At 42.1% G+C, this 14,342-nt stretch overlaps 1 protein-coding gene across 1 annotated transcript in view; it reads left to right on the top strand.

Moving 5' to 3' along the window:
* The window catches only part of CARD11 (caspase recruitment domain family member 11), a 39,204-nt gene that overhangs the window by 14,988 nt on the left and 9,874 nt on the right, over positions 1–14,342 (top strand). The window contains exons 2-14 of the mRNA XM_015876974.3: positions 2,668–2,880; positions 3,485–3,622; positions 4,241–4,566; positions 5,790–5,969; positions 7,545–7,697; positions 7,793–7,918; positions 8,163–8,360; positions 8,941–9,120; positions 10,131–10,185; positions 11,288–11,403; positions 12,580–12,683; positions 13,262–13,314; positions 14,057–14,189. Of these exons, the coding sequence (XP_015732460.2) occupies positions 2,668–2,880; positions 3,485–3,622; positions 4,241–4,566; positions 5,790–5,969; positions 7,545–7,697; positions 7,793–7,918; positions 8,163–8,360; positions 8,941–9,120; positions 10,131–10,185; positions 11,288–11,403; positions 12,580–12,683; positions 13,262–13,314; positions 14,057–14,189 (1,975 nt within the window). The remainder of the gene's footprint in view (positions 1–2,667; positions 2,881–3,484; positions 3,623–4,240; positions 4,567–5,789; positions 5,970–7,544; positions 7,698–7,792; positions 7,919–8,162; positions 8,361–8,940; positions 9,121–10,130; positions 10,186–11,287; positions 11,404–12,579; positions 12,684–13,261; positions 13,315–14,056; positions 14,190–14,342) is intronic.

Here is a 14,342-nt window from a genome sequence, read left to right as displayed (position 1 = left end):
ATTACTGGATGAAGATCTCCTGTGGTTAAAAGCTACGCTGTGTACTAACTACTGAAAGGAGCAGCAGGAGAGCAATTTTTTTAACTGCTGTGGCAATTCTTATTTCTTTTTGGCTAATGCCTGCTGAAGTCAGCCCAAGTCTGTGACTTCACACCTGTGGTTTGTAATGGACAATGCAGTCTTTCTGACATATCACAACTTGTGAATGTGTTAGGTTACAGCTCAAGAGGTGCTGGAGTCAGAAACGAGGTAAGGATAGCAGCGAGCAGATGAAATAGCTGATTACACAGCTGAAAGCATTTTATGTCTGCCTTTTTATCTTATAAGTGAGAACAACTTTTGTGCAGGGTCATCCCAGCAAGGAAGCAGGGAGCAGGTCCTTCCAAAACCTGCAGAACAGATGCACTACTGTGAAAAGCTCCTTTTAAAATGGAATCCCCCCATGCGATCCTTTAGTGGGGTCCCACTGGGTTTGACTCGTCACACCTGGTTTTGCACATGCAGATTAACACCTTGACCCGTGCACAAGTATTTTATTTCTTTTTCAGTGTTATATTATTTACTAAATCTAAGGACGATATGGTTCCTATGAAGGGTGCTGTTTTAATATCACCCATTGGTTTCTGCTGTCTTTGGAAAAGCTGCCAAAGACAGAAGGGTTACCTGAGGTTTGTACTCAGTCTGAGCAAGGAACCACAACACAAGAATTACAGCAGAAATCTCTTGTGCCCATATATGAATGATTATTTGTTAAAGGTATTTTTCATATCATGTAAGAAACGTATTCACGTTGAGAATTATGCTGATGAGTGAACTTTTCCTTGTATTGTTTAAATCCCTTACTAATGTCCTAAGGGAACTGCTGACACAGAGTGCAATGAGTTCTGGTTCGGTGCAGCAGGCTGTTGGATATTTTGCAAGTTATAAAAGTCCGGCAAGTGCTGCTGAGGTGCACCTGGGAGCTGAGTGGGACACCTCCCCAACCAAAGGGCCTGCAAGAAACCATTGTTTAGTTGCAATGGCTTTGAGGTGACTAAAATACTGCAGGGCCTTGTGCTCTTCTTCTCCCAGAAGTTCAGCTTTTCTGGTTGTGCAACACATGTTAAATTTGTGATTCCAGACTGCACTGTGCAGTTCAGCTCGTCGTTCCTCTGGAGCAGCCGCAGAGCAGCTGTTGGTGTACAGTCAGTGGTGCAAATGCTGAGTAAGTGGTTCCTTGGGTATGAAATGCTAAAGACAAGAATTCTGGAGTGCAGGAGAGAACAAAATGGGCAGTTCTCCTTTACCCATCCATGATATGAGGAACCCTTTCCATTTTCTTGGAGATACTGAAGCCCAGCCTGGAAATTTGGACGCTATAGTAATGGCCTTTAAAAGCGCTAAGCAAAGAAAGGATTTTTGTAGGACAGCTCTGCATCCGATTGTGATAGAACAGTAACAGACACATTATCCAGCAGATTAGCACTTGCATTTTTACTTTCCAGAATGAGGAGTTAATAGCCCCTGGCTATAATAGCTGGTTCTGTCCAGTGTAATGCAGCACGCTCTGCAGTTCCTACAGTTAGAAGCTGAGGAAATTATAAAACATTGGAGAGAGCTCTTCTGGTCCTAGAAAAATGAGGCCTTGCTTGTGAGCTCTTTAGTTACTGATTACCAGCAAAGCCTCATAAAGCACAGCTCCATTCTCTTATGGCCTGGGAGCAGCACGTTGTTTTGTACCATGGCCTCTGGTGGGCTAAGAGAACTCTTGGAATAGAAGCTGAACTATTGCATGCTGCCCATGTTAAGAGAGCTTAGAAAAGCAAGAATGCAAAACTAAGACTTGTTTCCAGAGCTTGACATTTATCACAAATTTAAGAGGGAAAGATTTTTACAGCTTCTCTACTATTGACTTAACTTTAGTACGAGGTTTTTCACCTCATTGCCTGCCTTGTAACCTTCTCTAATGAGGTGGTTACAAATTAGGAGCTGGCAGGAAATTGCTGAGCAAGCACTGAGAGGCCGTGTGATAACTTTTTATGAGTCAAGAATGTTTTCAGACTCTAGTGACACCGTGCAGAAAGGGCCAGCTCTGAGCTCACAGGTGCCTGCATTCACCCCCGCATCAATCAGTCCATACACAGCAACAAAGGGCAGACGCAGAACGACTCACCTGAATATTAACTCTTCCTGAGGTTCATTTACATGAGTTGGCTCATCACGTTTATGTGGGAAAATTGCAATTCCAATCAGTGCATCTGAGAGGAACGGAGGAGGTAAGAATGGCATAATTAGGTGTCTGCAGTAACTATTTGTCTCTGCGCTGGGTTCTGTGCATTCATATCCTTCCTTGCATTGCACCATGTTCTCTGCTGTTGCTTCTGTTCTGGAGAGGAACTCTCTGACTTGAAGAGACCTTTGTGGGCTTTGCAGAGCTACAGATTCATCACTTGCGAGCAATATGCAATAGTTCAGAGGCTCAAGATAGCACTTCTCTGAACTGACACTTTCCAGATGAGCTGTGAACAGGCTGCACTTCAGTTCAAGCAGTTTCAATATAGGGCAAACTCAGCATTAGAAGTGATTTTAAGCTCATCCAATGTGAGATGGAAGCACCAAAAAAAAAAAAGTAACAGGATATAGACCTCCCTGTTTGATGCTCATTTGCCAATTGTTTCCCCTCTTAAGGAGGAGAGCCAGAGATGGATGACTGCCTGGAGACACTGAAAGATGAGGAGGAAGCTTTGTGGGAGAATGTTGAGTGCAACCGGCACATGCTGAGCCGGTACATCAATCCAGCCAAGCTGACCCCGTACCTGCGGCAGTGCAAAGTAATCGATGAGCAAGATGAAGATGAGGTGCTTAACTCCCTTATGCTGCCCTCCAAAATTAACCGAGCAGGTAATTATTTTATGAATGGCTGCATCTGTATCCCTGTCTCAACTGCATTATTTCGCTGAGCCTAGAGGGAACCCATACCAAGTTACAGGTTATAAAATGGAAGCCCTATATCCCATTTACAAGAGGTTTAATGAAAAGGGGTGGAGTCTTCTGCTGATATTTTGATAATAATGACTCTTGCCAGTGCTGTGCAGGCTGGAGCTCATGTGGTTCGTATTCCCATCACAACTGTGGCAGACGTTTCAGTTTGCATCAGCAGCAGCCACTGCCATTCCAAGAGCAAGTTTGCTGCCTTGTGGTGCTTTGTGGTTTGTCACTGCGGGGTCTGCCATCCCAGCACCTCAGTGCTCCTGGGGGAGGTGTCTTGGAATTTCTGCTCCCGAGGATGATTTTCCTGCACACCTTTAGGGTAATGATCTGCACAAGCATAAGGAATACATGGCGTTACCTCTTGAGTTCAGCTGAGCTCAGTCAGCCATATTTTCCGCAGCACGTTGCTGTGGCAGAGGCAAACCCAAGACAAGTCTGACTTCATGGATACAATACTTACGCTTCTCACAGTGCTGTTATTGTCACCTCTCTGTTCTCTCTGTGTTGTATTTAGGGCGGCTGCTGGACATTCTTCACACCAAAGGCCAGAGGGGCTATGTGGTTTTCTTGGAGAGCTTGGAGTTTTACTACCCTGAACTCTACAAACTGGTGACAGGGAAGGAGCCCACACGGAGGTTTTCCACTATTGTCGGTGAGTAGGATCAGTTCTAAAGCCTGTTGAAATAAGGAGTATCTTGAAGACTGGTTTTGTGTTTCAGGTAAGAACTGCAAATGAAATCTGGTCTCTTACTAGAATCTTGCAGTTCTTCAGTCCCCTTCAGTGCACAAGGAAGGAGCAATAGGGGAAGTCTAAAGAAAGGGAACATCCCAGTTGTCTGAATGGGGCTGAAGAACCTCAGATGGAATGAAAGCCACTACAAGAGGTCTCAGCAGATGTAATTTACATTGATAGCTGACACATGCACAGTACATTTGAAGGATTCAGATTAATTGTACACGTACACATTCATTTTACAAAATTTGTGCTATTTCCACAGGCCTGTGAGCTCAGCTAAAGAAATAAGACAAATGTTGAGGCTTCTTATAGTATCTAAATGACATGTACACTTGTATGCTGTAATTCTGATAATAGTGTGCTGTGTAATATTTGTCCTGTTGCCAGTTAGATGTATGAATGTGTGTGTGTGTGTGTTTGTGCATATTCCTCACGTGCATAATCTGGGACATTTGTTTCATATTGAGTTCTGCTGATCCTACATAGCGTTAGGTTACATTGTAAGAAGCTGATAAGCTGTTCAAACATTTTCAGTGGAGGAGGGACATGAAGGCCTTACCCATTTCCTGATGAATGAGATCATTAAGCTTCAGCAGCAAGTCAAGACAAAAGATATGCAGCGCTATGACCTCTTGGCTAAGTCTCGCCAGTTGGAGGATGAGAGAAAGCAACTAAAACTGAACAAGATAGAGCTGATGACCTTCCAGGAGAGATACAACAAGATGAAGGAGGAAAGGAACAACTACAATGATGAGCTGGTCAAGGTGAAGGATGAGAACTACAATCTGGCCATGAGATATGCCCAGCTGAGCGACGAGAAGAGCATGGCTGTGATGAGGAGCCGAGACCTGCAGCTTGAGGTAAGAGAGATGCTCTGGGTTTCTATAATCAGGACCAGCAATGGAGGATGCCAGGGGCAAAGTAAGTCTTCCGCTGACAGCAGAGGGGTATAGAGCTCATTTGCTTTGCTTGCTCAGATGATTAGAGGCATCAAGGTACTGAAATTCCTACTGCAGCGATGTGTATCAGTGACAGATAATTTACATACTTGTACAAGATAAGCAGAACATAACATACATTGTTTGCTGAAATCGTAATTTTAGCTCTTCAGGCACAACAATATATACCATGGCAGTTATTCAGGTTTACATTACAGTGTTTTCTTCAAAAAAGCCTTGCAACAAGCACTGAAGTATCTTGGGACCACTTAAAAGACAGAAAGAATTACTTCAAGTGCCATGAAATTTATGCTTATGGGTATGTCACAGGTGAGGCAGAGTAAACAGCTACCCACAGTGGATCTGGATGCTGAGGTTTATTTTAGAACCGATGAGATTAGACATTTTACAGCACTTTGATTTTTCACAGTTGTTTATTGCTCCCTCACCTCAGTTCTGCCTTTTCTGAGCCCCAACATCCCTATCCTGCGGGGAGGTGGTGCAGGGTGGTTGGCAGTTTGTGTTGCTTTGTCCTGCTTATGGTCACCAGTCAATGTTACTGGCCAGCATCCCTGACTGTCCCCTGGTATTCATATCTATGCATCACTCTGATCTCCAGTTTACTCCACCGCTTTCAGACCTTTTCCACAGTCAGCATCATCACCCCTTTCTTTCCAGGCTCCCTTTGTTCTGTAGCCCCTTCTTGGGGACCTCTCTTTTCAATCCAGAGCCACAAGTCCCTGGTTTTCCCAATCTGAATAGCCTATGTGCAGAAGTATGTGTGGTCAGCCTCATGAGCAGTATATCTGTCTCATATCTCTTTATTTATTGGAGAATTGAGAGGATGATGCTTTTAATTCTAGTCCAGATGTTATTAAAGTTTACAGCTGACCCATACCTGGTATAGCTAGCAAGTAGTAAACTTCTGCTTAAGAGTTCAGAAGTTCAGATCAGGGCATTTATCACACATGCATATCTACCCAATTATCTGCTTGTTAGCATTCACAGTTTAAGCTATTTTTTCCACCTATGACAGTATGTTTTCACCTGAAGGTGAGAGTGTTTTCAAAACAGTCAATACCTGAGCTTGAAATGATTTCTTGCCTTCCCTGTCTCTCCTTCTCACTGCTCCCTGGCTGCTGTAGATTGACCAGCTGAAGCATCGCCTGAACAAGGTGGAAGAGGAATGCAAGCTGGAGAGGAACCAGTCACTGAAACTGAAAAATGATATTGAAAACAGACCCAAAAAGGAACAGATGCTGGAGCTGGAGCGGGAAAATGAGATGATGAAAACTAAAATCCAGGAGTTACAGTCCATCATTCAGGTGCCACTGCACTGAAAAGATTTGCTACTTCAGCTCACCTTTCCCACTTACCCAGGCAATGGGTTCAGGAGGCTTTGACCACTCCTTGCCTCCAGGCATCCCCACACTTTCCTCCCATGCTAACTTATATACCCCCAAAGAAGGACTTCTACCAATAGAATAAGTCAAGCTGTTGAGAAATGAGCTCTTTCTTAGTGCAGAGTGCAACAATTTAATGAGCATTCAGCTCCATGCTTAAACCCTGCTGTGGTTCTTTGTACCAATCTGTCACTACAAAGCTGTGTTAAACAACCAGCTTAGGTGTTTCTGGTAGCAACTCTGTAACTTCTTCTGTGCTATTGTCCCATCTGTGCCAAAAGGTCCATATGAAGCATGGGGTAGTAAAGGTTTCAATTGTTGGTTTGTCACTAGTTACCGGAATGCCCCACAGAACACTGCTGTGCACAAGTATCTTAACTAACCCTTTTTTGTACAGATGGGGAAAAAAATATATATGATATGCAGCTAATTTAGCACTGTGTCTCCCTGTGAAGAGCACAGTCAAATACTGAGAAGTGTGTGAGTGCTCAGCACTTTGCTGGGCAAGGCTTGAAGCCTTTTAAAATGACACTTAAAGAAAATTATCAATAGAATGCATTTTGGAACATGGCTTTAGCCTCTAGCAGTGCCCAGCAATTCAGAGTTCTAACATAAATCCAATTCAGAGGTTGAAGAAGTGTGTAGTGCAGAAGGTTCTCAGAGTTCTGGTCCATGTAGGCTGTCTCATATTAACCGACATGGTCTTACAGCACCTAAGGAAATAGAGAAATGATCGAGAAATATCTTAAAACAGGGTTGAAAATCTCCTAAGAGGAAATGTAAATAAACAAAAGGCAGTTTGTTTTAGAAATATTTACTTAATTAGGTAGCCAAAATGTCACTGAAATCTCCAACTTAGTCTAGGTATTTTAAAAACAAATATGCACGATGCTTGCTTGCATTTTGTGCCTTTTTTGTTTTCCATTTATGGTTAATTGTGGATGACAATTTATTTATTGAAACCTGCTCTGGTAATCCTGATAACTTTAAAACTGAGAGGAAAAAAGTATTGCTAGACACCACAGAAAATGAAGCAGAGGTACAAACTACTTTCAGGCATGTTTAATATTCTCTAAGCATAGTCCTCCAAAGCCTATACGTGCTTTAAAAATGTCTCGGAATGTTTTCTTAGGCCCTGCTCTTTGGCAAAGGATGAATTTTGTGTTCAGTGAGAGCTGATTAATAGAGAGGAATTTTGAATGCAGGGCTTGGAGTGAAGAATTGTGAATGCATCCAAAATGGATCAAATTATAGCCAGTACAATAAAACAGTAAAACTGTTCCTTCATCAGACTGTTCTGACAGCAAGACAGCCTTTATTCATCTTCTTTGACAATATCTTAAAATATGAACAAATGTCCATTCCTTCTGCTACTTTCCCATTGCAATACCATGTTCATTTTCTATTCCTCTTGTTTGTTACTGTCTTTGTTTTTATTTTTCCTGCAGTATTCTTTTTTCTTTCCCCGGCCTGTCTCTTACAAACATGTTTCCTCAGGCTGACAAGCGGAGTTTACCAGATTCAGACAAAGCCATTTTGGATATCTTGGAACATGACCGTAAGGAGGCACTGGAAGACCGTCATGAGTTGGTCAACAAGATCTTTAATCTCCAAGAGGAGATTCGTCACGTGGAGGACTTGAGAGACAAGGTGAGAAATTAAAGGATGGAAAGAAGTGGGATATGTCTGGCTAATACCCAAAAGACCTCTAAGAGCAGTGGTAGCTAACAGGCTGTTGTTTTCAGTACCTTGAAGAGAAAGAAGATTTGGAGTTGAAGTGTTCAACACTAGGAAAAGACTGTGAGATGTACAAGCACCGTATGAACACTGTGATGATACAGCTGGAAGAGGTGGAGAAGGAGCGAGACCAGGTATCTAACCATTGAAGTGGGGCAAATTTGTAGCAAAAGCCTATATCTCTTCTGTGTCACTTTAGGGAATTGTGGGTAATTGGACCCAAAACTCTCCTAAAACACGAACATTTACAAGAAACTGGTAGTTGTTGAAGGTTGCATTTGTTGGGGTAATTATACACAGTCCTTATTCCAAATGCATTAAAAACAAAACCTTCGGGAGAAGGCCCAAATGCAAAACAGATTCTTCTGTCCACTGCAGGCGTTCCGCTCTCGTGATGAGGCTCAGACACAGTATTCACATTGTCTGATTGAAAAAGATAAGTACAGGAAGCAGATTCGGGAGCTGGAGGAGAGAAACGATGAACTCCGGATTGAAATGGTTCGGAAAGAAGCCTGCATTGTTAACCTGGAGTGCAAACTTCGACGTCTCTCTAAGGACAATAATTGTCATGACCAGGTAGGGGTCATAGAATCATAGAATGACTTGGGTTGGAAGGGACCTCAAGAATCATGAAGTTCCAACCCCCCCCACCAAACTTCCACAGTTACTAGATCAGGTTGCCCAGGGATGAGGTAGATGCATTTGCATTCTCTTTTTTATGACTTCTGTCTATAAAATATTTCCACTTGGAATGAAGAGGGTACTCTATTCCTTCCATGAATTAACTAAAAAACCTAATTCCTTCTACTAAATGTCAGTGCTCCAAGAATTTCTTCGGTACAGTGGGGACCACATTGTCTGTCATGTGCATAGTTCTCAAAGGCTGGCATTTTACATCCTGATTTGAATTGGAAGGGAAAGAAATGCAAAAAGAATGAATTTTTGCACTGGGGTAGAAAAGCATGAATTCTTTTGAGGAATGTGCTTGACTGAACAGAAAACAGATGTAGTGAGTTATTGATTTGGGACTGGACCACGTTCTGCATGAGCTTCTGAAGCTCTCAACTCACAGAAAGTTCTGCCAGATTGCTCTTAAGGGGAGCCATAAGGAGCTGTACCAAACCCCTTCTCAGAAGTCTTTCCTTCTAATCTTCAGAGTTTGCCACGCAATCTACCCATCACTATTATCTCCCAGACCTTTGGCACTTCTAGCCCAAAAGCCAATGGTCAGGAAGCAGATGACTCCTCCACATCAGAAGACTCACCAGAAGACAACAAATTCTTCTTGCCTGATCAAGCCCGACTCAAGAGAAGAGTGAATCTAAAGGGAATCCAGGTTCGTCTTAATATTGGGCTGGAGTGGTACAGTGCAGAGACTGTTAGAACTAAGAGGTATAAAACACTGTGGTTATACTTCTGAAAATGCTGCACTATAAAAATAGGATTTGTGTAAGTTTTTGCCCTGTGGTGATTTATGCCTTGAGGAGCAGATGTAATCAGGTTTCGCTGACCATTTTTTGTCCTTTCTTCCCCCTGCTTCTGCTGTTCATTTGCGTTCTTAGAGCACTGTCAATAAATTGATTCATTGCCTCCTTAACAGGAGTGAAAAAAATGACATAATGCCCAAAGTCTAAAGCACAAGGAACTGAAGGTGGAAATTGAAGCATGGGTGGAAAAGCTGCATCAGCTGGAAGGAATAATAGAAAGAATGGACACGAACTTGAGTCAAATTAACTGTCTAATTTAGAATTAAATTATGGCAATTTCCTCTCACAGAGGAAAAAGAGGTAGCATGTGTTAGGTCTAAGATTTTCCCAACTAGCTGCATTCATGCTGTTATTATCTGATGCTATATTCACATGTTGTAAATATATATATATATATATATATATATATATATACAAGCTAACATTTGGAGTTTTGAGCTTCGCTTCGCTCTCATCTGCATTTGAATTCTCCCTGCCCTTCGTAACCTTTTTGAGCTTTGACTGTTGTTATTACTTATGGCAGTAGAGCTGCATTTTGTACACTGCATGCTCCAAAAGGATGGCTGTTGTATTAACAGCTGCCTGAAGCCAGTCCCAAGGTACCCACTTCACCTTTTGTCTCTTTGTTCCCTCAGCAGAATTTGGAAATTGCAGAGCATTTGGGCCAGACTTTACAAATAGTTAAATAGCTAGTTCCCATTCATGGCAGCAGCATTTATATACCTAAATACCCTCAAAATTTGGAGTCCTGTTGTTTAAATGAAGGCAAATATCTTGCAGCACAATGGTGAAAAAAGGGGTGAAAATATCTGTTTTACAGCGTGTGGTAAATATCCTGCGTTTGTTTTTGTCTTTTTAGATAAATCCAAGAGCTAAATCCCCTGTCAGCACAAACAGAACATCAGAGTTTCAAGGTCAGAAAGAGCACCTATGTCCTTACTCCTTTTCTGTTGCTTTGTCTCATTTGTTCAGTCTCTTTAAGTTGTTTTAACAAACACTGTGACCCAGGAGACTCTTAACTAAGCTCAAGTCAGTAAAATAGTTCTTCTCCCTGCAAACAATGTCATAATATGAAGCAGTTGGATGTTGTACCTGTTCAACCTCTCCATCCAAAGTTACCTCCACAGACACACAATATTACATCCCATAACTTGCCTAACTTTTTTGTTTGCTTAATCTTCCCTTTATCTCATCAAAGTTGTAAAGTCTATATTGTAATTCTTGTGCAGAAAGTCATTTTACTCTTTTCTTTTTGCTGTTGGAAAGATCCTTCGAGCCGGAGAAACCCCACTCTAGTGATCCTCTAATGAGTTTATTTGTCCTTCAGCAAAAAGGAATTCATTTTAAATCTAAAGCACTGCTATGGCCAGGAGGAAGGGCTGACCCACCCTCCAGCCAGCTGCCAAGTTACCAAATTAGTTGCTCCTAATTCCTCTTACTTAACTAACAATGTTCTCCAAGAAAACATCTTATGCAGCACTTCCTCCATTTGTTGTGTGCTTTGTTGTACAAAAATAAGAAGGTAAACATCGTTCCTGCTGCACGATGCTGTATTTATGTTTAGTATCGATTAATGGCAACGTTTGTCCAAATTAAAGGTGCTGAAGATGGGAGGGGGTCCCTCTGGAAATTCATGCCGTGTTTCCTGGGGCTGCCTGCAGCTGCGTGGTCCCTATTGGGGAGCATTGCTCTTTTAAAACAAATGATGATGGGGATAGAACACAAGTAACAATTTAATAAAACAGCCTTCCAAATTTGTCAAGGGGTATTCATGGGGCTAACAAAAAAAAGAAGAGGAAAGGGCTGAAGGAACTGTGTTGATGGGGAGCTGGGTGAGCAGCAAAGGGCTCCAGTGCCACCCGCAGCCGCTGTGCTGTGCAGGATGGGAAGCGACACAAACTGAAGTGGAAAGATAATTGTAAGCCTTGTTGAAATCTGTGAAAGACTCTGTATTGGAAGTGATCTAACCTTATTTTCTTCGGTGTCTCTATTTTTCTCTGTCATCTGTGAGCGCAGCAGTCAGAACACAGGATGAAGATGGGGCTGATGCCAGCAATGGCCGCACAGACAATAGTTCCTCTAATTCTGTTTCCATCAGAAACTCCATCAGCAGCTGTGAAGTCAGCAAAATTGTAAGGAACCATCAGATGTCCCTTCCCTGCTATAATCTTCTTTTTCTGGTGTAGCTGAGAGCTTCTGCAGCCCCTTGTTGTCACCTCACTGTCCACCTGGCTGTGACCTGATCTGAGCCCCTTGTCAGAAGCTCTATTGTTTTGCCAGTGTATCCATAGAACCGTGTTAGCAGCCATTTCCAAAATCACAGGATTGGACTTTGTTTATTTGAAAAGATTTTTGATATTGATGACCTCTCACTGTGTCCTTTTGTCATTTCGTGTTTACGGTTAGAAAGACGAGATTTTCTTTAAAAGCTGCTTTGTAATGCAAGAAAATGTTCAGGTTTTGCTTGTTGGTTTTATTATTTTGAGTTCTCTTAAGCTTCTTCAGGCTGTGAGAAGAGGGGTGCAGGTCACAGCTGGAAGTTCCTGCATACCATAGCCAAACTATTTCTTCCCTGCTTGCTGTATCCCCCTGATCTCTCAAGATATCTATATCCCACTATACATACGTGAGCACTGAAACAGCAGGACAAGCATGAAGGGAGGATGCTCTTGCAGAGTGTTAGAACAAAACATCTTTCCAAAATGCTGTGAAAAATGCTGCCCCAGGAAATTAAAATTATAGCTGAGAATAGCCAAGAAAGAGCTCCCTGCCACTTGTAATAAGCTTAGCTGGTTTAGGAATATTCTTTGGAATATCTGTTGGATGTTTTGATGACTTAAATGTCTTCTCTGCAGTACAATTTACAGCTTAGACTCCAATGTACTAGAATAAAAAATGGGATATATGGAGATATGTGTTTTACTTCCTCATTCCTACTATGTATCTGTGTAAATACATGTATATGTATACACATTCTGCTTTTCATCCTCTTCCACCTACATGTCAGCTGTGCATCATACACTTTGCAGATGAAGTTAGAATCCTTCAGTAAATCACCCAGCTGTGTGTCATAGAATGAGGTTCAGTGCCATCAAGCACTCTGTACATAGAGCTGTAATACTCAGCATATGAACACGAATGCTCTTGTAGAGAACATCTGTGAGCAGAGAATCCATTTTTCTTACTGTGGGATGTGCTTCTCAGTGCAGAGCACTACAGGCAAGCTAGCAAGATAATGCTCCTGAGAGTTAGAAGTGATAGCACATTTAATGCAGGTGTCCTTTCTTTTTCATGCTGCTTTCTAAAAGCAAACCCTGAGAAATCGCAATGACAGCATCATGTCTACCACTCCTGAGCCTCCAGGAAACGACTCCATTGTCCGACGCTGCAGAGAAGATGCTCCTCCCTGCAGGTGTGTGGCTGTGCTGCTGAAATGTGCCCCATGTCTCTTACCAGTGGGGAGAAAAAGCACCCCGGCTTGGCAAGGTCTGAACGTGGACTTATTTTGTTAAGCTAATGAGCATTAAATTCAGGTTATCTTGAGACAGTGCCCTGAAGTTCACTGTGGTTTATAACTTGATAATTAGCCCACAGAAAATTAAATTTGTGAACATAATGCAAAATAATTGCTATCCTTGTGCCAAGCTGCAGGTTTCACAGTTCATCTGATCTTGGTTTCTAGGGGGAAAAAAGGGAGATCGTAGTTCAAGATGTAGGAGAAGTTATGTTATTTTCTCGCTTGTGCACAGTGTAAAAATAGCTGGTTCTTCCCAGACCAGCTGCAAAAATTCACCCTTCACCTGAAGCCATCTATGAGGAATATCAGCTTCACAAGGGACCTGTGAATCATGGTGGATGGAAAAGACAACAAGCTGCTATTTAAACGGCTTTGCAACCAAACCGTGTGCTTTAATGAAAGTGCTGAAAGTGGGAAAATGAACATCTTTTTACTGTCTCTTCTGTTATCTCACATTTTGTTTTTAATTTCAGCGTGGTTGAAGAGGACAATGACAGCTTTGGATTTGATGCTTTGGAGCTAGATGGTAAGTAAACTGTGATAGTTTAACTGTGAGATGTGATGAGTTCATCAGCTACAGATACTGTCCAGTGATCAGCTCAGTCTAAAGAAAATAGGACACACAGTCTGAGGAAAATTCATCAAATCATTATAACAAAAAGCAAAAAAGAAAACAGTGGTGGGAACACGAAAACAGTTATTCCTGGAGAAGTGAAAGAATTGGGCTGAATCAATAGATAAGAGTGCAGTTTGAGGGTTGAAAAGAAGACCTCCAACCTTAAAAATAAGGAAATCATCAAACTGAGAAGGGAAAGCATAAAGATAGCACTGAGGAGAGTGTGGCTCTACTCAGCAAGGGGACAAGGAAAGAGGGGTGCAAACAATTCCATTTAAAAAGTTAGATAAAGCTTTTTTTACTGCAAGAACAGTCAAACACTGGAGCATAGTTGTTCAGAGAGGTTGAGGAGTCTCCATCTTCAGACATATGCAGAGGAAACCAGAGTCCTCTGGATGATCCTGCTTTGAGCTGAGGGGTTGATTAGACAGTCTCCAGAGATCCTTTCTAACCCGAGCTGTACTGTAGGGTCAGGTAAGGTCTAGTAAGCAAGGCTGGCATTCCTTGCAATGGTCTGTAGAAAGGAGTCATTCCTCTGCATCAGGAATTTCATTGCTCAGTTTTGGCTAGGAAGAATCAAGCTTCTGTTTTCATCTTTTCCATCTTTACCACTGTATCTAGGACTCTTGTTCTGTTTTGTTATGTTTTTCAGATGACAGTCATGACAGGCACTCACATGGAGCTCCTTCGGTGCACTCTTCTTCCTCTTCCCATCAGTCAGAAGGCCTGGATGCTTATGACCTGGAGCATGTCAACTCCATATTTAGAAAGTTCTCTCTGGAAAGGTATTTGAGATGCCATTTTACCTCCCATAGACACAAATTAAGGGGAAAGGCTACTGTAGGAGACATCCCCCCACTTAACTATTACTGAAGATATAACTCGGTGGCAGGAATACCAAGTCATTACTTCTTTATGCTGATAGCTGTATGGCAGAT

This window comes from Coturnix japonica, chromosome 13 (genome assembly GCF_054131305.1).
Source record: "Coturnix japonica strain WE chromosome 13, WE-NBRP24, whole genome shotgun sequence".
Classification (NCBI taxonomy): domain Eukaryota; kingdom Metazoa; phylum Chordata; class Aves; order Galliformes; family Phasianidae; genus Coturnix; species Coturnix japonica.
This window is presented reverse-complemented; position numbering and strand designations above follow the sequence as displayed.